Here is a 26,903-nt window from a genome sequence, read left to right as displayed (position 1 = left end):
AGGTTCCTCACAGCATTACTGGAGGCCAAGGTAATGCCAATCTCAGTCCACGAGGGCCGGTGTCCCTGCAGGTTTTAGATGTGTCCTCGAACCAACACAGCTTATTTAAATGGATAAATTAGCTCCTCAACATGTCCTGAAGTTCTCCAGAGGCCTGGTAATGAACTAATCATGTGATTCAGGTGTGTTGACCCAAGGTGAGATCTAAAACCTTCAGGGACACCGGCCCTCGTGGACTGAGATTGCCCTCCCCTGATCTAGAGTGTGATTAAAGTGGTGGGTGGGTTCTTTTACATTTTGAGAGAAGCCAATTGAGTCTAATAACAGATTGAATGCCATGTTGAGGCTGTCATTTTTAGCATCTACATGAATGTTAAAATCACCCACAATAATTATTTTATCTGAGCTGAGCACTAAATCAGATAAAAAGTCTAAGAAATCAGAGAGAAACTCTGTGCACTCTAAAAAATGAAACATGGGCTTTTTAAAAATTAATTCATAGTTTTATGTTCAATATACTTAAAATTGTTAATCTTATGTGTGTAATTAATATTTTTAAATTTGATTTAATTAATTCTAAACCGTTTTAATGTTAAATAATAGTGATATTTTCAATTTATTGAACACATTTAATTAAATCCAAAGAGCCCTTTCCACATCCTTTCTGAGCATGCGCAGAGAATGAATATAATCTTCGCGCATACGCATTCGCCTTCTTCATCTACGCCACAGTGTGCTTTGGCCACGTGTCTGGAAAGAGGGATTAATCACAATTCATCCGCTGGAGTTAAGGTAATTTCTTCGTATTTTTAATAGAATATAATTTAACTAGTACTTTGTGATAATATATGGCGTATATTTTTCCGGTAAATATATGGGCCGTGTGTGTTCTGTAGGTTTTAGCATTTTGTAGCATTTAGCTAGCATTGGAAACATTGATTTGCATATTCGATGTTACTGCACATTTGAATATTGCCCCATCTGCGTTTAAAATTTCATTCGCACTCTGAATAGCACACTTATTTTATTTGTTTTATTGCAGTATCAAGTTAGGAGAATGTTAGCTGTCCACTGCTTGCTTAGCTTCGCCTGTGTGAGTGTGTCACGCAGGCGACCTCTGAAGGTGACCCCCACTTACCCCCAAAAATAAAATCAAGTATACTGGGTGGTTAATGCTCCGTTTGTGTCGGTTTGTGCTGTTATAATCATCATTTGTATCACTATGGTGTCAAAGTGATTACACTTTTATTTCATAGGTCATTCAGAGTTCACCAGTCCAAGCAACACAAAAACGGCCCAAAATAGGACAAAAAAAACATGCCACATAATGCTCTGCTTGGTTAGTGCTTGTTTGTGCCGGTAAAATTAACATTTGTGCTGCTACGGTTTTGCAGTTATTAATGTTTTAGTTTTTCGCGATGACGTAACGGCGTCGAGCACGCTCCCGATGCTTACGGGCGCGGTGGCGTCCGGGTGATGTAGACGTCGTCGTGAACGCTCGCTCGCACCGAGCATTTTGTGGCATGTTTTGACCTATTTTGGGCCATTTTCGTGTTGCTTGGGGGCTCGTGAACTCTGAATGACCTATTAAATAAAAGTGTAATATCCTTGACACCGTAGCAATACAAACGCGATGATTTTACCAGCACAAACCGACACAAACGGAGCACTAACCACCTAGTATACTTGATTTTATTTTTTAGGGGCAAGGGGTCACGTTCAGACTGGGCTGCTCGGTATATAATGGTAAACGTGGTCACATGAACAGAAGACAATCGATTGGAGATAGAAGGCATGATTTATGAAATGAGTTACAGAAATGTTGGAGCATTTGAAATTTAACTTGTATTATTAATACATTTTAAAAGAAACAGGAGTGTTCTTAAGTTTAGACCATCTCCGTGCAACCCCTTGCATGTGTCTCACTGTACACAATTTTTTGTGGTTTTCTTTTTCTCTCAGGTTGCTGCTTGTGGAATTTGGAGCTGTGGAGATTTGAGCTGTGCTCCAAAAGTGCATGTAAAGGTACAAAATGCTTTCATATTATTTACTTTCTCCTTAATATGCAATTTTACATTTTGAATTCTCTTATTTGGTCTTTTAGGTTATAAATGTGGTGTTGTAAGCTTTGCTCTTTAAGTGTATCTAAAAGGTACCAAATTCTAAAACACTTGAGACTTAAACACTCAATTCTTGGTCTGAGACGCTCATATCCGTGCATTTACAGTCATTGTCTTTGTACTTTCAAAACATGGGGTGGTCTTAGGACTCATCTAAGTCGTGCACATGTTGCTAAGCCCTCTCACACTGTAGAACATGTTATTTTGACTTGTCCTTCTTGTTCTGAAAGCCACATATCAACAAGCAGAGAATGCTTCCTCCATATTAATAAACATCTCAAGAGGTTTGAGACAGTAGATTGTGTTTATCAAAATTGTTCTTTCAAAACTAATGTATATGGTACTTTCCAGACACAAGAGTAGAAAACATTCATTCATGCATGCTAAGAGATTTCAAAAATGAAATAGTGAAAAGAACCGAATTTACAAGTAAAAATGATCTTTCTGAGGAGTCTGCAGATGAACGGTCCTCTGACTTGCATTGTGAAGCTGGTGTAGTTAGTGAAAATTTGGAGGAAGCTGTAGTTAAAAACCTTGCCTTGGTTTTATTGACGTTGGAGGTCTTTTCACATGTACCAACATCAGCAATCGACAATTTAATCGAGGGGCTACATTTTCTATTCACTACTTCTGCTTTACCCTTAACAAATAGTTTAACTTTGGCTGTTCTCAAGGAGTATAATAATATTGAGGTTAGTGCATTGCTAGTGAATGAGTTGTGCACTGCATTATACACTGGAAATCCACTACTTAAAAGTATTGCAAAAGGAGGATCACTTGAAACAACATTTAAGCGCAAGAAGTTTTACTATGAGAAGTTTAATGTTGTTGAGCCAGAGGAATATGTTCTAGAGGAAAAAACAAAAAAAAACCTTTCAATATATTCCACTGCTAAAGTTATTGGAGCAGTTACTTCAACGTGAAGATATTGTTGGAAAGCTAGTTGACATATAATCTTTATGGGAATGAATTTGTAAGCTTCTCATTCTCTAACACAAAATAGTGCTTGCTTGCAACGTGTTGCCCCCTAATGGCAGAAAACTACACACTATCACTTTAAATATTAGAATAAAATCTGCTTTGCCCTTTAGTATATTTTGGAAAAGCAGACATTTGTGAAAGTAGGTGTCTGCTGTGCATCCAGTTAAAAACCATACATCTAGATTGTCAACTAGCAGGCTACGTTACATTACTGTGACATTGTTTCTCCCTGCAAGTTGTGAAATGAGGGTTATAAATTCATCTTTATGGGGAAAAAGCATGTTTAAAATTACTTACAATTATGAATTGGTTAAACAACAATAAAAATTGTCTTTTTATGTTTGTGGGGGTCTCTACTAACATCAAAACAGTAATTGCCCTGCATGTTTTATTTTGTTTAGAGTTCCCGAATCGAAGTGAAGTGAAGTGTGAATGCATCCTTCAAGCTGTGATTATAAACCTGAATGAGAACCCTCAAAATATCATCAAAGAGTACATGGTAAGTTTATTTTTAAAGAGATATTTTCACCCCTCGGTAAAATTTTGACTGTCATATTTCCCAGAGTTTTATAAGTTGAAAAATGCTGATCTGGCAGCAATCATTTTTCTTTAAATTAGCTTACAACAATAAAGTGCATGGGAACTACTAGGATTTTGTTTCCATTCACTTACATTGTTTTATGCTAAACTAAAGAAAATAACCCTGGTCAGCACAATATTAATATTATTATTAATAATATAATTACTTTGGCACAGGTCCATCTGAGTGAGGTGTAAATTAACTCTTCAGTCAGTGTAGAGGGCAAAGTACTCACCACCTGTTGTGTAGCAGGTAGCATCCAGCTGCTGCTGGATTCCAACCCTTCATCTTACAGCCATTTTATTGTTTTTGTTATCCTTTCCGTTACAACTCACACAACTATTGAAAATGCCCCCTCCTTGGCCAACTTGGTTATTTACTCCAAAGTCACATTTTATCTCAAGAGGGTTTGAGATTTGCCGTTTGCCCTGGGAATGTTCGCGTGAAAAATGTGCTCATAGGGTGTTTCATTAGCATCGTGCGGCTGTACACCACACATGGTGGGGTCACCCACAAGTGTCAGTTTTTTAGTTTTGTTTTTGTCATTCAATACGTGTGCGGTCTGGAACTCTCTCGGCCGTTTGAAACTCCTGCCGTGTGAACCGGGCTTAACGATGTGCACTGCTGCATGCTCCTTCTGCCCAGTCCATGTTTCATTTCTCTTCTTCTTGGTCTTTATTTGGTGATAGTCTTAAATCCACACTTTTCTTTGGTCTGTTCTCCTCAGTCTCATTCAGGGATCTGTGTAATTATGGTAGTGTGGACCATTTAACTAAAATGGAGTCAATAGACAGATGATGGGATGACCAAAATACAACGGATTTAAAATATTTCTGTCCTTTTCAGGATTTCAACGTGATGGACGCTGAAGAGCTCGAAAGGATGGATTTGGGGTGTTTATAAAATAATCCACGAAGGAGCACAGCCTGATGACTCCCTTGAAGATGTTGGCATCTTTATTGAGAGATGCACCGTCTTGCAGGATCTTCACGATGTGGCGAGCAGGTGTGCACTTTTGTTTGGGCTAATTAACTGCCTCAATCTGAGTTACCCAAAGCCACTTCGCTACACATTTGAGTTCCTCCAGAAGGTGCTCATGGGACTGGAAGACAAAAAACTGTCTAACAAAATACAAGTGCTGAAGAACAAACTCTGCCAAAAGGAGACGCAATGACTCTTCCAGATCGAAATGTCCCCCAAAATAAGTGCTCTGTTTTCTTGCTGATCCTTGTTTGTAAATATTTTGTCATAGCTTTTAATATTTAAGAGATTTACTGAATGCTATTTTTCTTTTGATTGTGGAAAAGAAAACGTAATTCAGAAACAGAGTTTTTTGAACTGGGGACAAAATTACCCAGATGGATATATTTTCTTGTTTCACAACATTTTCTTCAGTTTGAGTTGCTGTGGTAATTCTGCAGACTGTAGCCATTGAAGACCTACAACTGTAGATCCTGAAATCATTCTGGCAGGTTTGACATCCTACTCCTCACTACACTGTCACTTAGTTGAAACTGGAAAGTTGTTTCAGATGTTTACATTTTGTTTTACACACTTCATTTAATGTTGCATTATGCAGTTTTGTTTCCCTGTTTAAGCTTTGCCTCATTAAAGGCTTTTGTTCAAGTTGTTAAAGCAACACAATTTTTTTTTTGTATTTACACTTCATATTAGCTCTGGTGTACCAGGTTTCCATTGTAGGTCAAGGATCTTGAGTGTTATAAATGTTAAAGTGTATGTGCAAACAAATGTGAAAAGGTTCTAAGGTTGTCACCTGTACTCAAGTTAAGTGCTGGATTTTTGGTCTTAGCATTTAATTAAGAATATTTTGAGATTTGCTATATGCATTTTTTTATTGTAAAATTATTATTTTTATTATAAAATTTATTATATAATAGAAAACTTATAATTCTGAATCAGATTTTTGGAACTGGGAACTAAATTGTCCAGATTTACCTTTTTGTGTTGCTAATTGCATTATACAATGATTTTTAAGTTGCTGTGGTAAATCTGCAGATCTGACTAGAATCACAAGTTGTTGTATTGAATTTGACATCTTACGGCACACTACAATGTCACTTTGTTGAAACTCGAAAGTTGTTTCCAATGTTTAAATTTTGGTCATGCACTTTAAGCATTTAATATTGCCTTACGCGGTGTTGTTCCCTGTAGAAGCTTTGCCTTGTTAAGGCTTACCGTAAATAAAGTTGTTGATGCAGCACCCTTTTTTGCATTTACACTTTATGTAAGCTTTAGTGTAAGAGTTTTCTATTGAAATGCAAGGATCTTGAATGTTACAAATGTTAACGTGTGAGCAAGTGCAAAAAGGTTCTTGAGTTGTCACCTGTACTCTGTAGTTAAGTGTTAGACCTTTGCTGAAGACCTCTGAAAGGTCCAAACACCTAATTACAATGTATAGATAATAACTCAGGAACCTTTCTAGACTTGTTTTGTTGATACCTAAACATTTAGCATATAGATGAAACTATTCATTAAATCATTATTAGTCACATTAATTAGGTCCAAAACACAATCTAAATGGTGCCATTAAATTCAAATTAATATTGTCAATTGAATCTAAAGCAATACAGTTAATAAAATGAACAAAGTGCTTAAATTCTAATTAATAGTGTTAAATAGTAACAATGAAAGGAAAGCTGTTGCTTTTATAGAACAATTTCACTTCTGATATACATCACCATTGAAATTGCAGATAACAACCATATTGATTTATGTTTAATTGACCAGGATTTGTGGAAAAGATTGCCTTAACTTTGTCAATTAAATCCAACGTTTTATTTCTTAGAGTGTGTAAGGCCCAGGTGGACGATATATGATAACAAGTAAGAGTGGTTTCTGAGTTTTAGAGCTGGGGTGGACAAGGTTAAGCATCAGGCTTTCAAAAGAATTAAAAGTCTGTCTTGGTCTTTCGTTAATTAACAGTCTGGTGTGAAAAATTTCTGCCACACCGCCCCCTCGGCCTGTGCTTCAAGATTTCTGGTAGTTAGAATGACTCAGGGGTGTTGATTCATTTAAACTAACATAATCATCCTGCTGCAACCAGGTTTCTGTAAGGCAGAGTAAATTGATTTGTTGATCAATTATTAAGTCATGTACTAACAGAGACTTGGAGGAGAGAGACTTAATATTTAATAATCCACATTTCACTGTTTTACTCTTTGGTTCAGATGTGGATACCGTACTGTTCTTTCTTTGTGATTTTTTATGTTTAAGTTGTTTATTGCTGGTTTTTCTTTTTTTTTTTTGTCTTTTTGGGAGCTGACACGGTCTCAATGGAGATGGGTTTTGGGGGGGTTAGCAGGAGGAGAGAAGCTGCAGAGACGCGTGTAAGACTGCAACTCTGCTTCCTGGTCCCAACTCTGGATAGTCATATTTTGGGGGGTTTAATACATTTGTCCATATTTCTAGAAATGAGAGCTGCTCCATCCAAAGTGGGATGGATGCCGTCTCTCCTAACAAGACCAGATTTCCTCCAGAAGGTTTGCCAATTATCTATGAAGCCCACATCGTTTCTGGGACACCACTCAAACAGCCAGCAATTTAAGGAGAACATGCGGCTAAACATGTCACTCCTGGTCTGATTGGGGAGGGGACCAGGGAAAACTACAGAGTCCGACATTGTTTTGGCAAAGTTACACACCGATTTAATATTGATTTTAGTGACCTCCGATTGGCGTAACCGGGTGTCATTACTGCCGACGTGAATTATGATTTTACTGAATTTACGTTTACCCTTAGCCAGCAGTTTTAAATTTCCTTCAATGTCGCCTCCTCTGGCCCCTGGAAGACAATTGACTATGGTTGCCGGTGTCTCTAGCTTGACATGTCTGAGAACAGAATCACCAATTACCAGAGTTTGACCCCGGCGGTGTGTGCCGCGAGTGGGGAAAAACAGTTGACACATGAACAGATTGGTGGTGTACCTGGGGCTTCTGTTTAGGACTATGCTTCCTCCTCACCGTCACCCAGCCGCCCTCTTTCCCCAGCTGCTTGGGGTCTGCCGGGGAACAGCTAGCGGGGCCTACGCTTTCTTCGGCTGCACCAGCTACAGGGGCCTGGCTAGCTACGGGTGAATGAAGGGTGCGAAGCCGAGTCTCCAATTCAGTAATCCTAGCCTCCGGAGCTGCAAATAAGCTACACTTGTTACAGGTATCATTACTGCTAAAGGAGGCAGAGGAGTAGCTAAACATCTGACACAATGAGCAGGAAAGTGCAGGAGGGACAGGTGAAGTAGCCATGGTGCTAACGAGTCGGCTACGAGCTAAGCTAAGCTAGCGAAACAGTACAGAGACAGTGAGTGAATACTTTGGCTATAAACTAGGTAGTGAGTACACAGAAAGTGTGCTTCAGATGAAGCACGTGAAGATTATACTATGAAGAAAGAAAGTTGTTTTTTTTTAATATATATTTTTATTAAATTTTCTGCAGCCATTTTTGCAAAAGAGAAATTGAACAATATGCTGTTTTCCTTTTGAAGAACATAAAACAATATGAAACATACACTCCCACCTCATAATTATAGGAGTACCAGTGGGTATACAAAATGAAAAAAGAAAGGGTCCAGTCTAATAATACGAATAGTAAACCCTGGAGTACAAGATAACAGTTCCTGAGTGTACAGAGAGATGTGGAGAGTTTCAGAGCCCACACCCTCACACAGACACAAAAAAAAGATGGAACATTTACATATGTCATTTGAATGGAGATGGGCACAAAAAAACAAAACAAACAACAAAAAAACAACAAAAAAACAAAAACAAAACAAAAAACAAAACAAAAAACAAAAACAAAAACAAAAAACATAGTGAGTGGTCAGCTTAGTTGTAAAGATAGGTCAAATCTGTAAGAGAAAAGAAATATGTATAAAGTAGGTAAGTAGATACCATCATAAGGCGCAGGCACAATAGAGTCCATATACTTAAACATAAGATGAAATAAAATAGAGTAAAGTCTGAGCTGGCTAATTGGGAGTGTTGCGAGACCGCAAAGTCTGAACATGGTCAAAAAAGGGTTGCCAGATCTTAAAAAATTTGGCCATAGACCCACGCAGGGTGAATTTAATCTTTTCGAGTTTGCTAAAATGCAAAGCGTCTCTGATCCAGATTTCCCAGGATGGGGAGAAGGGGATTTCAACATAACAATAATCTGCGTCTTGCCAATAAGGTGAGAAATGCTACCAAATCCGCTTGGGGCGTCGGCAAGACAACTGTATCAGGAAGAACCCCAAACAAAGCAGTTAAGGGCACAGGTTGGAGGGTTAGCTGGATGATCTTTGATAAAGTCAGAAAAATATTAATCCAGTATTGTTTGAGGGATCGACATGACCAAAACACATGTATTAGAGAGGCAGGTGTTTGATGACAACGGTCGCAATCAGGGCTAAGGTTGGGGTATATTTGAGCTAATCTGGCTTTAGTCCAGTGTACGCGGTGCAAAATCTTACATTGAATCAACCCGTGTTTGGCACATAGTGAGGAGCCATGGACCCGGTAAAGAATTTTATCACAAGAGTCATCCTGAATCACACACCCCAAATCCTGCTCCCATGCCTTTTTAATAGCTGAGGTTGAGAAGTTGCGAAAGGAACATATTCTCCCATACAGACAGGAAATCAGGCCCTGTGATGGAGGGGGAGGTGATAGAAGGTTATCAAAGTCATGACAAGGAGATCTAGATGGGAACTGAGAGGATTTCTCTTTAACAAAACTCCGGATTTGTAAGTAGCGAAAAAAGTGACTCTTTGGAAGGCCAAATTTCAATGAAAGCTGTTCAAAGGAGGCAAATGTATTCTGAATATACAGATCAGAAAAAGACCTGATACCCAAAGAGGCCCACAAATAAAAAGCACCATCAACTAACGAAGGCTGGAATGAGGATTTTCAAAATAGGTGACTGAAGGAAAAAAGGTCAACTTAAAATAACGACGAAATTGATACCATATTTTCAAGGTAACTTTGACAATAGAGTTATTATAAAAACCTGCACTCGGAGGCTGCTTTTGGGCATAAATCAGGGCTGGTAAAGAGGATAAGGCACAAGAGGAAATCTCCAAGCTCAGCCACGCCGGGGCATTATTCATGCCTTCCCCCTGTAGCCAGTACCTGAGAATACGAATATTACATGCCCAATAATAGAACATAAGGTTTGGTAAAGCCATCCCTCCCATCTTTTTCGGTCTTTGAAGATATGTCTTGCGTATTCTAGGGTTTTTTTTGTTCCAAATGAACCCAGAGAGAATCTTGTCTAATTTAACAAAAAAGGAAATTGGGATAAATACAGGGACACACTGAAAAGAAAAGAAAATCTTGGGAGGATGTTCATTTTAATTGTATTTATAAGCCCTGCTACAGACAGATGGAGTAGAGACCATCTGTCCAAATCCTGCCTAACTTTCTTCACAAGTGGGTCAAAATTAAGCTTGAAAAGAGCATGAAATTGATTTGTAATTTTAACCCCTAAATATGTAAAGTTGTCCGATACAGCTCGAAAAGGCAGTGTTGTACACTGATATTTCTGTGCAGCAGCATTCAGGGGGAACAGTTCACTCTTGGTGAGATTCAGCTTATAGCCAGAAATAAGGCTAAACTGTTCAAATATTGAGAGCACCATAGGAAATGAGGATGCTGGTTCTGAGATATAAAGAAGCAAATCATCTGCGTATAAGGAGACCCTTTGTTCTATACCATATCTAGTAACCCGGTGATATCTGGGTTTGATCTCAGCGATATGGCCAGGGGCTCAATTGCAAGTGCAAAGAGCAACGGCGACATGGGACAGCCCTGCCTAGTCCCCCTAAACAGAGGAAAAAAGTCAGAACATGTGCCATTTGTTTTGACAGCGGCAAGCGGGGAAGTATAAAGAAGTTTCCACCAGGAGATGATTATTTTACCAAAGCCGAATTTCTCCAAAACATAAAAAAGGTATCCCCACTCGACCCTGTCAAAAGCCTTCTCAGCATCTAGACTGATCCCAAACTCAGGGCTGTTGGAGTCTGAGGGATTGTAAAGAACATTAAACAAACGTCTAAGGTTAGAAAAGGCATATCTCCCTTTAATAAAGCCTGTTTGATCCGGGTTAATTACAGATGGCAAGACTGCTTCCACACGCATCGCTAAAAGTTTAGCAAGGATCTTATAGTCCACATTTAACAAAGAAATGGGATGGTATGAGCCACATTGTAATGGGTCCTTATCCTTTTTTAGGATCAATGATATAGATGCCTGCAGTAGAGAGGGTGGGAGGGATCCAACTTCCAGTGAATGCTTATACATATTTGTCATGAGCGGGGCCAGTTTAGGCATAAATTTACGATAGAACTCAACAGGAAACCCGTCCTGTCCGGGACACTTAGAACACTGCAATTTGCTGATAGCTTGCAGGATCTCTTCTACAGTTACTGGTCCCTCCAGCTGAAGGCTATGTGTCTGATCAATTGATGGCAACTTAAGATGATTGAAAAAAGAGTCCAAAGCCTCAGTGCTAAATGCGCACTCAGACGCATAAAGAGATGAATAAAAGTCTTGAAATTGGTCATTAATTATTTTAGGGTCCGTAGAAACACCGCTTGATGTCTGAATCCAAGGAATGGAATGTGCAGCTGCTGCACTACGAAGCTGATGGGAGAGCAGTTTACTGGCCTTTTCCCCATACTCATACTGGGAGTGCTGACACTTCAACAACATCTCTTCAGTCCGAGCAGAGGACAGGTGATCAAATTCAGTCTGCAAAAACAGCCTGTCATTATAGACCTCTGGTGCTGGGCAGACAGCATTCAACTCATCTAATTGCGATATGCGTATTATGAGCTCAGAAAACTTTGCTTTTATTTGATTTGCCTCAAAACCAGCATAAGATATAATATGTCCCCTGATAAAAGCCTTAAACGTTTCCCACAAAATGGAGGGTGATATTCCTGGTGTAATGTTTGTCTCTATAAATAAGTCTATCTTGGAATTCACAAATGTGATGAATTTATCGTCTGACAGCAAGCGTGTGTTCAAACGCCATGGAGCTGGTGGAGAACTTTGGGCCACTGCTAAATTTAGAGTCAACGGAGCATGGTCTGAAATGACAATAGCACTATGAGAGCAAGAGTGAATCTGTGAAGTAAGTCGACTGTTCAGTAGAAAGTAATCAATACGAGTGTATGTATGATGAACAGGGGAGAAAAAGGTGTACTCTCTACGTGTGGGATTGAGAAAACGCCAGGCATCAATAACAGAAAATTCTTCAAGGAACATATTAATAATTTTGGAAGACTTGGATTGCCTACCAGGCTTATTTGAGGATCGATCCAGCGGCTCGAGCCAACAATTAAAATCGCCACCAAGAACCAAATAGTGGGAAGACAAGTCAGGAATTTTAGTGAAAAAAGTGCTGAAAAAATTTGGATCATCCCAACTGGGAGCATAGACGTTGGCAAAAATAAATTTAGTGTTCAAAATACTACCACTTACAATAATGAATCTGCCATTCTGGTCCGCTATAACATTAGAAGAAACAAATGGCACTGATTTGTGTATTAAAATAGCAGCACCACGAGCTTTGGATTTAAATGTAGAATGATAGAGTTGGCCCACCCACCCCTTACGAAGTCTAAAACGATCTGAAATTTTTAGGTGTGTTTCTTGTAAAAACACAACCTGGGCGCCCAAAAATTGCAAATGGTGGAAGACCTTGCTCCTTTTAATAGGTTGGTTCAGACCTTTACAATTCCAGCTACAGAACTTTAACGAGTGACCTGCTTGTTGATTATTAATATTTAATTGCGATACCATGTTAGAACATAGATTGAAAAAAACCAAAGCTGACCGATGAAAAACACAGAAAAAACAAAGTCAGTGTACAGTACAACAGTACAACATAAAAAACAAAAAACACCCAAACTTCCCCCTAAATGCTGAAGCATCTTCCCTAACAAGATGCGTGCACCCCCCACCAAACACACCCCTGAGCACTTCCTCCCAACCATTTGAAGTCCCAGTTGAGTTCAAGCTCCTTGCAATACAAGGCAGAGACAAAAACAAGAATTGTATGAAAATATATTAGAACGAGACATCCTATAAATCCAGCTCACCTCTAATAAACATAAGTATGTTACTTAAAAAAAATACAATAAGATACAATAAAAAATAAGAAAACAGTGAAGAAAGAGAGAGAGAGAAAAAAAATAGAATAGAATATTTTACAGCAATTAACCAAGATGGATATATCAGCCCAATGCACTAAGACACTTATGTGTCTTGAGAGGCAGAGCCCCCCAGGATCTTATTGGCAAAGTCCGTGGCAGACGCAGGATCAGTAAACTTACGTACAGCTCCATCTGGAAGTGTCACCCTCAGTTCCGCGGGATAGAACAGGCCGAACTTAATCCCAGGACAAGAGTGCAGAAGGCGCTTGACACCAGTAAACTGTGAACGTTTTTTAGCCACTGCAGGTGTGAAGTCTGGAAAGATGGAGATCCTTCTGCCCTGGTAAAGTAGAGGAGAGTTTGCCCCTGCAAGACGTAGCAACTGTTCCTTAACATGGAAGTAGTGGACTCTAATGAGGAGTGGACGAGGAGGCGCTCCCTCTCTGGGCTTTGGTCCAAGGGACCTGTGAACCCGATCTAACAGAGGTGCTTCATTCAGTTTCAGAAGATCTTGCAGGAGATGGGAAATAAACTCCCTAGGGTTAGAAGTCTCCAAACCCTCGGGGATGAGAAAGTATTTAGAAGTTTGTAATAAAATTGCTAAGAAAATAAACTACTCAGAAACACCACTGTGTTTGAGCAGGAACAGTAAGTGATACTCAACCGCAGGGAGAGTGAACACCAAGTCACAGATAGCTGCACGCTCGAGTTATCATAGCTCTGTTTCCCTCCCTCTGATGCGTTCTCAAGAAGCTCCGGCTCTTAAAATATATAGCTTGCTCATCAGCTTTGAAGTGACTGCATACAAAACAACAATCAGACTCACTCACATGGACCATGTCTGTCCCGCACTCACACGCAAAATAGGCACCAACGAGAGCTCTATCCTCCTTAGATATTGGTGGAGAACCCAAACACTCAACGCCCTCAGCTTTGAGAAAGCACCAGGGCTTTCACCAGGCGTCCCAGACATCTAGCTGCTAGCAAACTGCGGAGGCGGTGTCTCCCCCTCCTTGGTGGACACGACTTGTTGGGCTCCGGCTCAGAAGGACCAAATAAATGTTGGGTCTGCGCTTCCACAGGCCCCGCTAGTTTAGAAACTTATTCCCGTTAAAGAAAAGCAAGACAATCAGTGATTGATTGATTTTACTTGTGCAAGGGCAGCCCCAGTCGGTGTCATGAAGGTAGGAAGCTTACTACATAAGAAAACACAACCTTCAGATAGGATGTGCCTATAATAAAACACTTCAGCCTCCCCCATTAAAAAAACTGGCTGGAGAGGTGGTTAGAGACAAAGGAATGTCTTTGATCGTCTGTGAAGGTTCTCAGTCATCCAAGTCAAGGTCTAAGGAGCTTGGAAAGAAAAGCATCTGGACTTCTGTAAGTTGCTTGAAAACGTTTCACCACTCATCCGAGAAGCTTCATCAGTTCTAAGGTCTAATGGTGAAGAGTCCCAGAGAGTCCCCACTGGGTTTAAATCTGGGACTCTCCACCATTTGACCTTAGAACTGAAGAAGCTTCTCGGATTAGAGGTGAAACATCTTCAAGCAATTTACAGAATTCCAGACACTTTTCTTTTCAAAATCTCTTTGATCATGCTGCTTGAACTAAGACTTACAAATTTAAGTAACACAATGACAATATTTAACAATGTGACTCCAACAATTACCCTGAATTGGGCTGTAAAGTTTTTGTATTGTGACAAGAAGATAGATTATTATGGCTAGCTTCCACAAGTCAAATCAGTGCTAAATCAGCTGTCATCCCCATTCAGTCAGTTACTTGGTCATCTTCCAGACCGTCAACCTGCCCCCTCATGAGAACAAAACGAACACAGACATTTTAAGTTATAAGTGCTATAAGTGACTTTAATGTCGGGGGAACACCAAAGCGTTCCCAGGCCAGCCGAGATATATAATCTCTCCAGTGTGTCCTGGGTTTGCCCTGGGGCCTCCGTTCAGAGGAACATGCCCGGAACACCTCTCCCAGGAGGCGCCCAGGAGGCATCCTTGTCAGATGCCCTAACCACCTCAACTGGCTCCTTTCGATGCGGAGGAGCAGCGGCCGTACTCTGAGCCCCACGCTATCTCTAAGGGAGAGGCCAGCCACCCTTCGGAGGAAGCTCATTTCCGCCGCTTGTATCCACGATCTCGTTCTTTCGGTCACTACCCACAGCTCGTGACCAAAGGTTAGGGTAGGGACGTAGATCGACCGGTAAATTGAGAGTTTTGCTTTTACACTCAGCTCCCTCTTCACCACGACGGACCGGTGGAGCGTCCGCATCACTGCGGCCGCAGCACCAATTCATCTGTCGATCTCTGGCTCCCTTCTCCCATCATTCGCGAACAAGACCCCGAGATGCTTGAACTTCTCCACTTGGGGCAGGAACTCATCCCCGACCCGGAGTGGGCACTCCACCCTTTTCCGGCTGAGAACCATGGCCTCAGATTTGGAGGTGCTGATCCTCATTCCCGCTGCTTCACACTCGGCAGCGAACCGTTCCAGTGAGTGTTGCGAAAAGCAGAGACGAGATTCTGAGGCCACCGAAGTGAAAGCCCTGTGTCACTTGGCTGCGCCTTAAAATCCTGTCCATAAAAATTATGAACAGAATTGGTGACAAAGGGCAGCCCTGGAGGAGCCCATCACCCACTGGAAACGTGTCCGACTTATTGCCAGCAATGCAAACCAAGCTCTTGCAATAGTTGTATAGGGTTCGAATGGACGGCAGACACCCTATACCCCTGCAGCTCCTCCCACAGGACACCCTGAGGGACACGGTCGAATGCCTTCTCCGAGTCCACAAATCACATGTAGACTGTTTCAGCAAAACTCCCATGCACCCTCGAATATCCGCTCTGCCAGTCATGGGGTACTGCCCCTGATATCCACGCAACATTGTAGAGGTGTGTCAACCAAGACAGCCCTAAAACGTACAGAGCCTTCAGGAACTCAGGATGGACCTCATCCACACCATGGATACAATTGATTCAAACCCGAATACCTGACCTGGTACTGGGCAGGGAATTCAACATCTTTCTCCTCCACCAATACCTGACCTGGTACTGGGCAGGGAATTCAACAGTTTCTCTCCTCCACCAATCAAAAATGCATGTGCCCTTGGTGGCAGAAATTCAGAGGAATTTGACAAGGGCTGGATATGTCACTGATTTCTAGAATCGATTTGTTTCCGATTCACATGGTCCCGATTCGATTCTATTCATTTTGATTCTAATTGATTTGATTTGGGAAATTTTGGCTTGAACAGTCAGAAATATTATAATACTGATCATTTTTTCAGTACTGACACTTGTGAGACTTCATCAGAGGTGTATGTGTTAAGGGTGGTGAGTTAGTGAACCCAGACGCGGACCTCTCGTTAAAGTTGAACAGTGTCTTTATTTACAGTGAAGCCAATCCACAGTTATCCACAGTGCAAAGTCCCTTCAGTGCTCCCCTCGTGTGTCCACACAGCTCTCGTGAACTAGTGACGTCTCTCCTTCCATCTCTCCGTGTCGTTCGTTTCCTGGGAAAAGGCAAACAGACGCGATTAGCCTTCCTCCGCTATCAAACACTTGTTTTATACTCGCTGAGCTCGAGTCACTACAAGGCTTGGTGCAATACGCCAGCGCTGTCTGTCACTCAGCCACACCATTAAATAGCTCTGCCAACGATGGTGGATGATTGGCAGCAGCTGGCAAGGAATCAGTCGCAGGTGGGACAGCTCAGAGTGGCAGCACTTCCGGGTCGGAGATCTCCCGTTGCTACGCAACCGCGTAACAATTGTAGCGGAGCCGGAGAGAGAAACAGAGTGAGAGAGAGGAGAACAAACACACACATACACACAGGGCGCCGGTCGTGGCACCGTCAGACCTGACAGTATGCATCACAGCAGATGCCTTCCTGTCAAAGTAATTGAGGATGAAACAGAAAAACATGAAGGAGATTTTCCTGGCCTGGCTTTTTATAGCAGATAACCTAAAAAATATTCTGCAGTAGAAAAAAAAGTGGAAGAAAACCTCAACATTTGAGCATTACCTTATGCTGTTTAAGTGAAGCAGAGCAAAGTTACAGAGGTTTTATTGTGCAGTGTTTTGTATTTTTTCGTAATTTTAAATAGTTTACATTTCTTCAGTTTTGAACAGCAGAAATGAGGCATTCTTGTTAGAAGTCATTAAAAAAAACAGTACACAGAGAGAGGGAGAGAGAACTCTGCAGGAAAAGTGTCATTTTATCGCGGTGGAAGCAAACCAGCATAAGTTAGAGGGCATTCATGACGATGTTTATGTGAAGCGAAATGTGAAGCTTAGTTTGGATCTTTTTTTTGCTGATGATTCAGGCAATTTTGGTTGGAGAGTGATGAAACCTGCAGCTTGAAAATGTAGTGCAAAAAAATAGACGTAAACACAAAGCACGATGAGCTGTCAACTTTCAGCCACAGCTTTCCGTGTACGTGCTGTTGGGTTAGATAGCCAACATCTTACTCATTCTGAAGCGTCGGATCCGCGCTTTGTGTTCAAGTCTTTTTACGAAATCCATTGACCTGCTCTCATTTGCTAATTTATCTTTTTGGTGGTTGTTGTGGGGCGACCCTGGCTCAGGGGGGTTGGGAAGCGTATCTGCAACCGGAAGGTCGCCGGTTCGATCCCCGGTTCGATCCCCAGGCTCTCTGTCCTGGTCGTTGTGTCCTTGGGCAAGACACTTTACCCTACCGCCTACTGGTGTTGGCCAGAGGGGCCGATGGCGCGATATGGCAGCCTCGCCTCTGTCAGTCTGCCCCAGGGCAGCTGTGACTACAACAGTAGCTTGCCTCCACCAGTGTATGAATGTGAGAGTGAATGAATAGTGGCATTGTAAAGCGCTTTGGGTGCCTTGAAAAGCGCTATATGAAATCCAATCCATTATTATTGTTGAAATAGTTTTGTGGGGTTAAACCTGAGATTCTGGCAATTTAAAACTCGAACATCCAAATTCACCATTCTTTTTTCTAGGCATTGAAGCCATTAACTAAACCAAAGAGGTGGTAATATTAATTTTATCCGGGAAAAAGAGAAGCATTTTGGATATTCGTTTTAAGAGTCTGCACCCCAGAGGTATGAATGAGGATTTTTCTATCAATGAGTTTTTGTGAACTTAACCCTTTTGTTATTTTTTATGTTTTTATTCTAATTTTATCAGTTAAATTATTCTTGCATGGGCAATGTATTAAAGTTGTTCATCTTCCCTTAAGTGTTGCTGGAGTTACTGCATTGTGCATTTAAAAGGATTTTAATGAATCGATATGGCTCCGCATCAAACACGTACAGTTACCATCCTTTGGGAGGAAAACAGGCGGTGTCGTCGAGTTCGGTGCTTTAGGAAACACAACCTCAGAACAGTTATCAGCCATGTGTTTCATATACAACACTTGCATACACTTCAATTCATTTTGATCCTCTGTGTCACGGGCTGCGACGGCAGACCGTGGAGTTGCAGAGAAAGTAGGGCCCAAACGCGAGACTCTAGTGAAGGACAGTGGATTTATTTATGGTAAGTGGACAGAAACAACAACTACATACAATTCCAGCACTGTGACTCCTGTGGCGATTCCTCTATGAAGCCCACACAGTGCACGTGTCCATAACAGTGAAAAGGTGACAACTCCTAAAACCCGATTCCACTCCATGATTCCCCTTGTGACAACGTTCCTGACTCCTGGTGACACAAAAACAGATACAGCTCAGCAGGCAGCCTTCAGTAGCAAAGCTGTTCACAAACACACTAATCAACGGAGATACTTTACAGGTTCGACTTAGTATAATCCCGCGTCGACTGGAGCTCCGCCACCTTCTTAAATAAGACGCTCCTCATGAGGCTATCAGCTGCAGCTGGGGAAGGCTAATGAGCGGCAGGTTCGGCAGCCTCCAGTGCGGGAACACTTCCGGGTCGCAGTCCCCTCAGCGACCCCAAAACATCCGGGAGAACACAGGGAGAAAGGACAAAGGGAGAGAAAACCACCAAAAACATAACATACGGAAAAACATATACAAGAAATACATGAGCTCTGGGTCACCAGACCCAGGCCATGACAGTACCCCCCCTCTAAGGGCTGGCTCCTGAGGCCCCCAAAAAACAACAACAACCCGAAAACAAAACCAGCAGCAAGGCCAACCAACCCGGGTCGGGTGGTGGGAGGTACAGGATGGAGGGCCAGAAACACTCCAGCCAAAAAACAAAAAACAAGTCCCAGTTTAATAGTTCAAATACCTGGCCGCGCTCCTGGCGGGGGTTTGAAACAGTCCAGTTGGCCAAGCCGGCAGGCGGTGATGTTGGCGGCCCGACACAAGTCCAACAGTGAGAAAGTTCAGGTGGCCAACCACAGGCCCAGGGGTGGCGGCGTTGCAGCACCGGCAGGCAGCCATGGGTCAGGCAGCAGCGGCGAAATGGTTGTGGTGGCCTGCCACGTGTCCAGTGGTGGTGGCACTGCAGCTCCGCCAGCCTGCCACGGCTGCAGCGGCAACATCATTGCAGCTCAGGTGGCCTGCCACGGGCCTGCACTGTAAAAAAAAAACTGTCAAATTTACGGTAAAATACCGGCAGCTGTGGTTGCCAGGAATATACCGTGAAAAAAATGTGGGATCTGTAAAAGACAATACGGTATACTGGTTTTGTAACCCTAAATTTTAAGGTAAGACAACATATTATTTTACCAAAATCATGATAGAAAAAAACAAATATATTTGTCAATTATACAGCAATTTAATGTAAAAAATGCAACTTTCCATAGCTTTTTACGGATATTTGCAGTAAAAAAAAAAAGTTATAATATAATAATATTTACAGTAATTTGTTGTTAATTTAACAGTAATAGGATAGACCCTATTATTGTAAATAACTGTAAAAATAACAGAAATATGTTAAACCTTATTAAAACCTTTGACAGTAAAAAACACAGTGAAATTGTATAACAAATTACAGCATTTTATTTTGACCAGATACATTTTACTGTAAATTCCTGGCAACCACAGCTGCCGGTATTTTACCGCTAAAAATACAGTACAATATGAGGAACATAAATGGTTTACCGTACATTTTACATTTGCAACCGCTAAATATAGAAAAATCTAAAGATGCTCATATATAACCAAGGTAGTGAATATTACTGATAAACAATGAGAAAATTTGACATACCATCTGAAAACAGACTAAATATATCATTTTCTCTATTCCTACAAAACAGCATAGATCTTGAGAATACAGCATGTGTCCATATATATGGCTGGTAATCCATGGAGGAATGAATAAACATGAAACAAAATATTACCTGCCCCTGACCTATCAACAGTAATGAGTCACTGGGTCCTGCCTTGGTGAAGGAAAGGACTCAGTGGAGTTTCTAATGCGCATGGTGTCGAAGATACAAGCTCTGCAGGAGTACTTCAATGTCCATCAGGAGTTCACTTTGGACTGACAGGATCCCCTCTGCAGCAAAAAATGGACAAAGTTTGATCAGTGCTTGAGCAAAATGCACAGAAATGAACAAAACGTGCTGCCAACAACAGATCTAATGATAAATGATTTCTTAACTGTAAAATATACAGTTCTTAAAGGATAGCTATTGTCAAAATGCAACCTTGGCTGTTTTTTTTTTTTTTTTTAACTGTAAATGAGACAAACATATATCTATAAGCATAATTACGACAAACGAGCCGTTTTTGAGATTGACCGTGATTTTGTTTTGTGGTCAATAGCCAGTGAATGGGAATACTAGGGGGGCGGGGCATAAATTTGAGCGCATCAAAATCGATACAGTAAAAAAAAAAAAAAACAGCCCAGGTTGCGTTTTGGCAATAGTTATCCCTTAAATCTACTTATGTAAAAGTGATACATATAAATAGAAAGAGAAAACAAAATGTGTGGTTAGAGGCTCCATAAGTCTGACTATGTGTGTGTATATTAACTAATATGAACAAGCGTGGCTTGCGTGTGTGTCCTATAAGACTGTGTGCGCTGTGAGGTTGTTGTAAGTGTGCTGCCGTTGAGCGCATGTGTTTGGGTGATCGTGGTGTGTGAATATGCAGAAATAGAGGGTGTTGTTTGTAGGTGAGTGGGGAAGTAGGTGATCACAGCAGTGAAAGAAAAGAGACAGAAAGAAACCAGGAGAATGGTGAGCCAAAAAAAAGAGAAAAGAAACGGAAACATTCCAATTAAAGCAATGACGGAGGGTGACCGTGTTATATCTGCTATGACATCATACTGATATTACTAGGTTAAACACATGTTAAAGGAGAGAGTGTGAATGAATAAGAAAAGAGTGTAGTGGGTTCTTATCTGGAGTGCAGTCAATATAACCACTGAGTGGTGCCGGGGTCGCAGTAGAGCTGTCCGTCCACGTAGAGCCGGTCCACGGCGATGACAGCGCGGGAGCCTCTCTGGATGAAGCTACGTCGAATTGGGAACAGGACCTTGCGTCGTTCCAGGATCTCTTTGGGGAACTGGTCGTTCACGCTGAAGTCCGTTCCTTTCAGCTCCCTGCCGTGACTCTTCACCTGTTCCTTCTGTTTGAATTGGCCGAATTTGGCCACAATTGGACGTGGTCTTCCGGTCGGCGACCTCGCGGCCCCCAAGCGATGCACTCTTTACGGTGTCCTCCAGCAGCTTCAGGTGGATTTTAATGAAGATTTTCACCGTTGCCTCCGCGTCCTCTCTGGCAGATTCTGGAATACCAGAAAACACAAGGTTGTCTCGCATGCTACGGGCTTGTAGATCGATAACGGACTCTTTTATTTTTTTATTTTCTATGTTTAACTGGGTCACGTTATCGGTGAGAGATTTGACCGACTCCCATAGGGTGGCATTTTCAGCAGCAAGTGTTTCCACCTGCTGTTGGCTGAACTCCAGAGATTCTCTCAGAGATTTAAATTCCCGGTGTAAAATTTCCACCAGGGACAGCCTCGCATCGAAACTGGACAATCGCTTGTCGATTGATTCCAGGATGTCTGCAATGTCTTTTCCGGCAGGCGATATTGTGCTGGGGGAGTCTGCCGGGCGATATCTCTTCGATGACGGTGTCTCAATTTTGGCCGGGGAAGATGCACTCTGGGCCTTCTTCATTATTAAATCTTGGAAGCACCGGTCGATGTAATCTTGGAGAGTGTCTAAACTCTCCCCGTTGTCCTCCAGGGTGTTAGAGATGATAGAACAGATGTTGTTAGTTATATGACAACTGATTCATTTATTTGGCAATACTGAAGTTTAAAGAAACTTTGTTAAATTCTACCTTTTCCCGTCACTTACCTCTCACTTGAACTCTTACTTGTCTTCCTTTTTCTCTTAGGATCCAATAGCACATATCATCTCGTAGTGTCGTTTTTGTCCGTTTCCTTCCTCTTGGAGGCTCCTGAGTTCTTCCCTCCTTCCTTCCATTCTGAGTGTATTTGCTCGTATTCTTCATTAGCTTGTTTGTTTATTTGGAATATGGTTGCACTCCTGGGCATTGGTCTCCCCAAGACAAGATAATACATAGCCTTCTTTTATTCCACTTATCCCATCTCTTGTTTAATTTCTTTTCCATTGCAGATCTTGCTTTCTTATCTTCTATACCATCCAGTATCTGGTAATTGGCATTTCTTAAAATGCCCACCACTACACCTTTATTTAAATTCTCTATTTATTGTTTATGTTAAAATTATGATCCCTTTTTACTGTTAAGTTTTTATGTTGTGTTATGTAATTTTGTTTTTCTTCTAGGAATAAGGACTACAATGCTTCCAGGTCTACTTACATTTTTTTCTCCTATTGTTTTGGACTGGAAATGAAATTCAACTTACTAATTACTAAGAATTTGCCAATCAATCTCTACTTTGAAAAAGACAAAAGAATGCTTTTTCTTTTCCCGAAACTGCAGATTTCTATTTTATTTTAATTTTGAAATAAAACTGCAAACTTAATGGTCTTCATTTAAAGCAAGCAACATCATAGCTATTCAACCCAGCTCGTAATTAATTTAAAAATATACACATTCTACTAATCTAATAAAAGATGAGATCAACAATGTCAAAATACAACTCAGGAATGAGTTTTAAAAAAACTCAGCATTAATACTTGACAAGAAATTAATCAAATACAAAATAAGACTCAATTTAGCTATCAACTCAACAGTAATTATCTCATAATAAAAATAAACACAATAATACATTTAGAAATTGACTCACGTTATTAATTATATAAAACAGATAAGAGTCATTTAAAGAAAATCATACAGCATGTGAAAAAGTGGATGAGCAGTTGTCCCCTTTGTTTTGACCTTTTTTTTTGTTTCCACATTTTGCACATTACTCGGTTTCTATTTATTTGCTATGATTTACTATTCGTCAAGTAACATTGCTGCACTCACTGTCCCGGGTTTGTTTGTGTAAGCGTTCTGTTGCCAGCAAATCAAACACTCTGCAAAATAAGGCAAATACTCACTTACATGTTTCTTGAAATTTTATTATTTTACAGATTAAGTCATTTGTTCATACTTACTTTCTTTCTTTTCAGTCTTCATGTGGGTCAGGTGTGGGGAAACGCCTTCCTAGCATTTCCTCATGTTACAGCTGCCGAGGCGAGCCGTGAGGTGTTGTGAGAATGAGGACCCAAAATGCATGCAATAGACTGATGATATGAGTGACGTTTATTTACAAAGTGGTGGAGTGACAGAACAGGCAATGAGGCATGACAAATAACTGAAGAAACCTAAACTGGTCAAACTAATAGCAAACCTGAAAACCTGATAATAATGACAAAATGGGTTGAAGGGCAGAGAGACGCAGACCAGAGTACCAAAACACCATGAAACGCAGACGAGCCGACAAGGAACGCATACCGACACCCACTATATGGGTGGGTATGCAGAAGGAGACCAGGTAATGACACACAGGTGGGAAGCACAACTGATCCTAATACACAAGACGACCGAAGGATACAAGCTGAACGCAGTGACAACAGACATAGACCTTCAAAATAAAACAGGAAATCCACAACACGAACTCAGGGACACGGACAGGGCACAAGGGGGGATGGATACTAAAATCAGAATAAACTAGAACAGAAGACAATAATCATATTAAACACAAAACGGTGGGTCAACAACCCAGCACCTCTATTTAATCTATTTAATTATTGAAATTATTGATTTCTGTGCAATTTTTTTTACACATGCATTAAATTAAAGTCAATTAAATCAACTAAGCATTAAGGGGTGCACTGTAAAATATAACTTGTTGTTTCAACTTAAAAATATCAGGTAAAGGGCTGCCTTAAAATTTTAAGTTAAGTCAAGAAATAGAGTTTGTTCTTATAACACAACCAAATGTTGATGAAAAATCACGTTGTCTAAACTTTCGTCTTAGTTTAGTTGACTGAGATTTGTTAGTCAGTTCAACTCCTTTAATTGTCATTTTTACTTGGGAAAACCCTTTCAGCTAAATTAAAATAATCTATTGTTTAAACTCTTGTCCTAGTTCAGTTGACTTGGGTTTTTTAGTTAATTCAAATACTTTAGTAGTTCTTTTAACTTAGGAATCTATTTTAGCTTAACTAACATAATCTGTTAGCTAAGTTGATTTAAGTTTATTAATTAACTGAGCTCCTTGAGGTAGCTGAGTGAACTTGTAAATCAGTTTCATTTTAATTATCAGAGTTGATTGACTGGATGTAAAGAAAAATGTGTATTAAACATCTTAAGTTTTTTTTTTTGTTGTTTTTTTTTTTTTAGCTTTCTAACATTCATTTCAGCAAAACTACCTGTTAGGTTTATCTTAGATCTCAGGTTTAAATATCTACATTCCTTTAAATTAATTTTCTGTTGTTTACAGAAAAAAAAATAAAAACCCACAGATTCCATTAAAGTGTATCTGATCATTTCAGGCAGAAAGTTTGTTTTAAGAACATGAGAAGACTATTACTCATGAGCACCCAACATTCACCATTTATTGTGCCATCTTAGTCATCTGAGAAACAGAAAAATCAGTGACGTAGCTCATTAGGCTCACAATCCATCAAAACTCAAAGGTTGCTCCCTGTGAAACAATAAATTTGAACTTGGTCTTGAGCCCAGTTTGGGTGAAGATTAAATTCTGACCAATACTCTAGGAGCAGTAGTGATTCTTGTGAAGTAACAACATAAAGTCTGCATTAATGTAATGTATCAACGGGACACTTGCTATTTTAGCAAAGTTATTCTTTACATTTGCAAAATTTTTAAACTTCATTGAGCTCAGTCACACCTGTTAGCATAAAACTTGAAATATTAAAATAGTACTAAATCTTTGATAAGTGACACTAAAGATCAGTTTATAACAACTAAGACATCAAACTCTTGTATTTGTCTTCGTTTACAATTGCAACAAATTCCACAGAACCAATATCTCTGAAAATGAGTGCATGCTTCTGAAACATTTGATAATATGAATATTTCAGAAACATTAGTTTGAGTCTGCTCAATTGCAAAACAAAGGAAAAACTACTTACTTGCATGAGATAAGCATCTGCAGAGTACACCATTATATTGTTGCTCACATAAGTTTCTTAAACCATGAACAAATGAGTAATTGTCTAATCTGGAATGTAAAGTGTAGTCATTTAGTGACATACAAAAGTGAGAATGAGAACTTGCAAGAATAAAAAAACAAACAGTAAAATAAAAACTGTCCTTAACACTAAGGCAATTGTATGCTGTGAGCATACAATTACAGTTCTGCATGGCTTTCTGCAAGAGTCTGTTTCTTAGACCATGCACTGCCTTCCACCAATGTTCATTAGGATGTTCTGAATGACTTCAAAGATGCCCTTAAGTTCCTTTGGATAGTCTATGTTGAAGGCAAAAAGAAGGCCCATCAGCATGGAAATGGCACTTGAGACATCCCTCAGATTAGACAGGATTACTGCCGCCTCAAGGACAACCAACACATCGATGATGTCTTCTTCTTTCACCATCACAATGCCAACTTTCATCCTCTTAGAAAACGTGTCTTCAATACCTGTCGGCTATAAAAGGGTTCAAAGACAAAAAATAAAATAAAATTACACAATTACAATTACACAATATCCCCTGTGCTTAATAATTCATGTCTTTCCAAAGCAGAGCCATACTGATGCCTTGGATGATGATGATTGGCTTTGGGTAACGCTTATTAGTTGTTAAAGTTTTTTCAGAATAAGATATGCACCCCCATGTTACAAATCCATGTCTTGCTTTAAACAAAGACAATTTCATAAATAACTGAGCATGTCTTCAATTGCAGAATTCAAACAAAATTTTCAATTTAAATGGTAAATGGCCTGTATTTGTATAGCGCTTTACACATTCACACACATGGGTGGATGACTGAATCGTGGCTCAAGAGTTGACAGTTCCTCTTATAATCGGAAGGTTGCCGGTTCGAGCCCCGGCTCTGACAGTTTCAGTCATTGTGTCCTTGGGCAAGACACTTCACCTGTTGCCTACTGGTGGTGGTCAGAGGGCCCGGTGGTGCTAGTGTCCGGCAGCCTCGCCTCTGTCAGTGCGCCCCAGGGTGGCTGTGGCTACAATGTAGCTTGCCATCATCAGTGTGTGTGAATTTAAATCTACTTATGCTAAATATTGGCTGTGCTCTAAACCAAATCTGGCTGAGAATACATGAAATGTGCAAACTGCAGCTACACTACAGGATCAGATTGTGGCTCCATAGACAATGCTTCTTTAATCAGTTTATTGATTAAAGTTGATTTTTTCCCCCTATATTAACAGCATGAAAAAAGAGCATATAGACATGGCTGAACAGGTTGCATAATTGGCACTGAATATCAACATCCATCTTTACCCAGCTGCCCAATGACTCTGGGCCAGTAACCTTTAATTGCTTACCCAGTCTACACAGTCTCTTTTCCAGAGTCCAGGACATTTCACCAAAGTATTGCCCCCCACAGCTGTAGCAGCCACTGCAGCCCCTTAAATATCCTAATATCTCTGCCATTACAATATACAATGTGAGAAATCAAACGTAAAGCTGAAGTGAACAGTACAGCAGCGAAATGTCAAAGACCCTGGTGAAGACATGAATAAACACAAGAC

At 40.5% G+C, this 26,903-nt stretch overlaps 1 protein-coding gene and 1 long non-coding RNA gene across 2 annotated transcripts; both read right to left on the bottom strand.

Annotated features, from left to right (window-relative positions):
• Positions 1-16,177: 16,177 nt before the first annotated feature.
• On the bottom strand, positions 16,178-19,488 carry LOC116326798. The gene is made up of 3 exons (XR_004199953.2): positions 18,612-19,488; positions 18,388-18,523; positions 16,178-16,355 (listed from the first exon to the last, which is right to left on the bottom strand). It is a non-coding gene; the product is annotated as an uncharacterized LOC116326798 (long non-coding RNA).
• A 539-nt stretch (positions 19,489-20,027) lies between these two features.
• LOC120442330 lies at positions 20,028-23,626 on the bottom strand. Its single transcript, XM_039618726.1, has 3 exons — positions 23,336-23,626; positions 23,205-23,254; positions 20,028-22,309 (listed from the first exon to the last, which is right to left on the bottom strand). Exon 3 carries the CDS (start codon positions 21,920-21,922, stop codon positions 21,251-21,253), a length of 672 nt encoding a protein of 223 aa, XP_039474660.1. The 5' UTR covers positions 21,923-22,309; positions 23,205-23,254; positions 23,336-23,626; the 3' UTR covers positions 20,028-21,250.
• Between the last annotated feature and the right edge of the window lie 3,277 nt (positions 23,627-26,903).

The sequence above is a fragment of the Oreochromis aureus genome, linkage group 10 (genome assembly GCF_013358895.1).
Source record: "Oreochromis aureus strain Israel breed Guangdong linkage group 10, ZZ_aureus, whole genome shotgun sequence".
NCBI lineage: Eukaryota > Metazoa > Chordata > Actinopteri > Cichliformes > Cichlidae > Oreochromis > Oreochromis aureus.
The sequence above is the reverse complement of the archived record's forward strand: the minus strand, read 5'-3'. Positions and strand labels throughout refer to the sequence as shown.

What these genes read in the sequence shown, in the direction of transcription:
- LOC120442330 (XM_039618726.1), bottom strand. Translation starts at nt 21,922, where the DNA reads ATGAAGAAGGCCCAGAGTGCATCTTCCCCGGCCAAAATTGAGACACCG.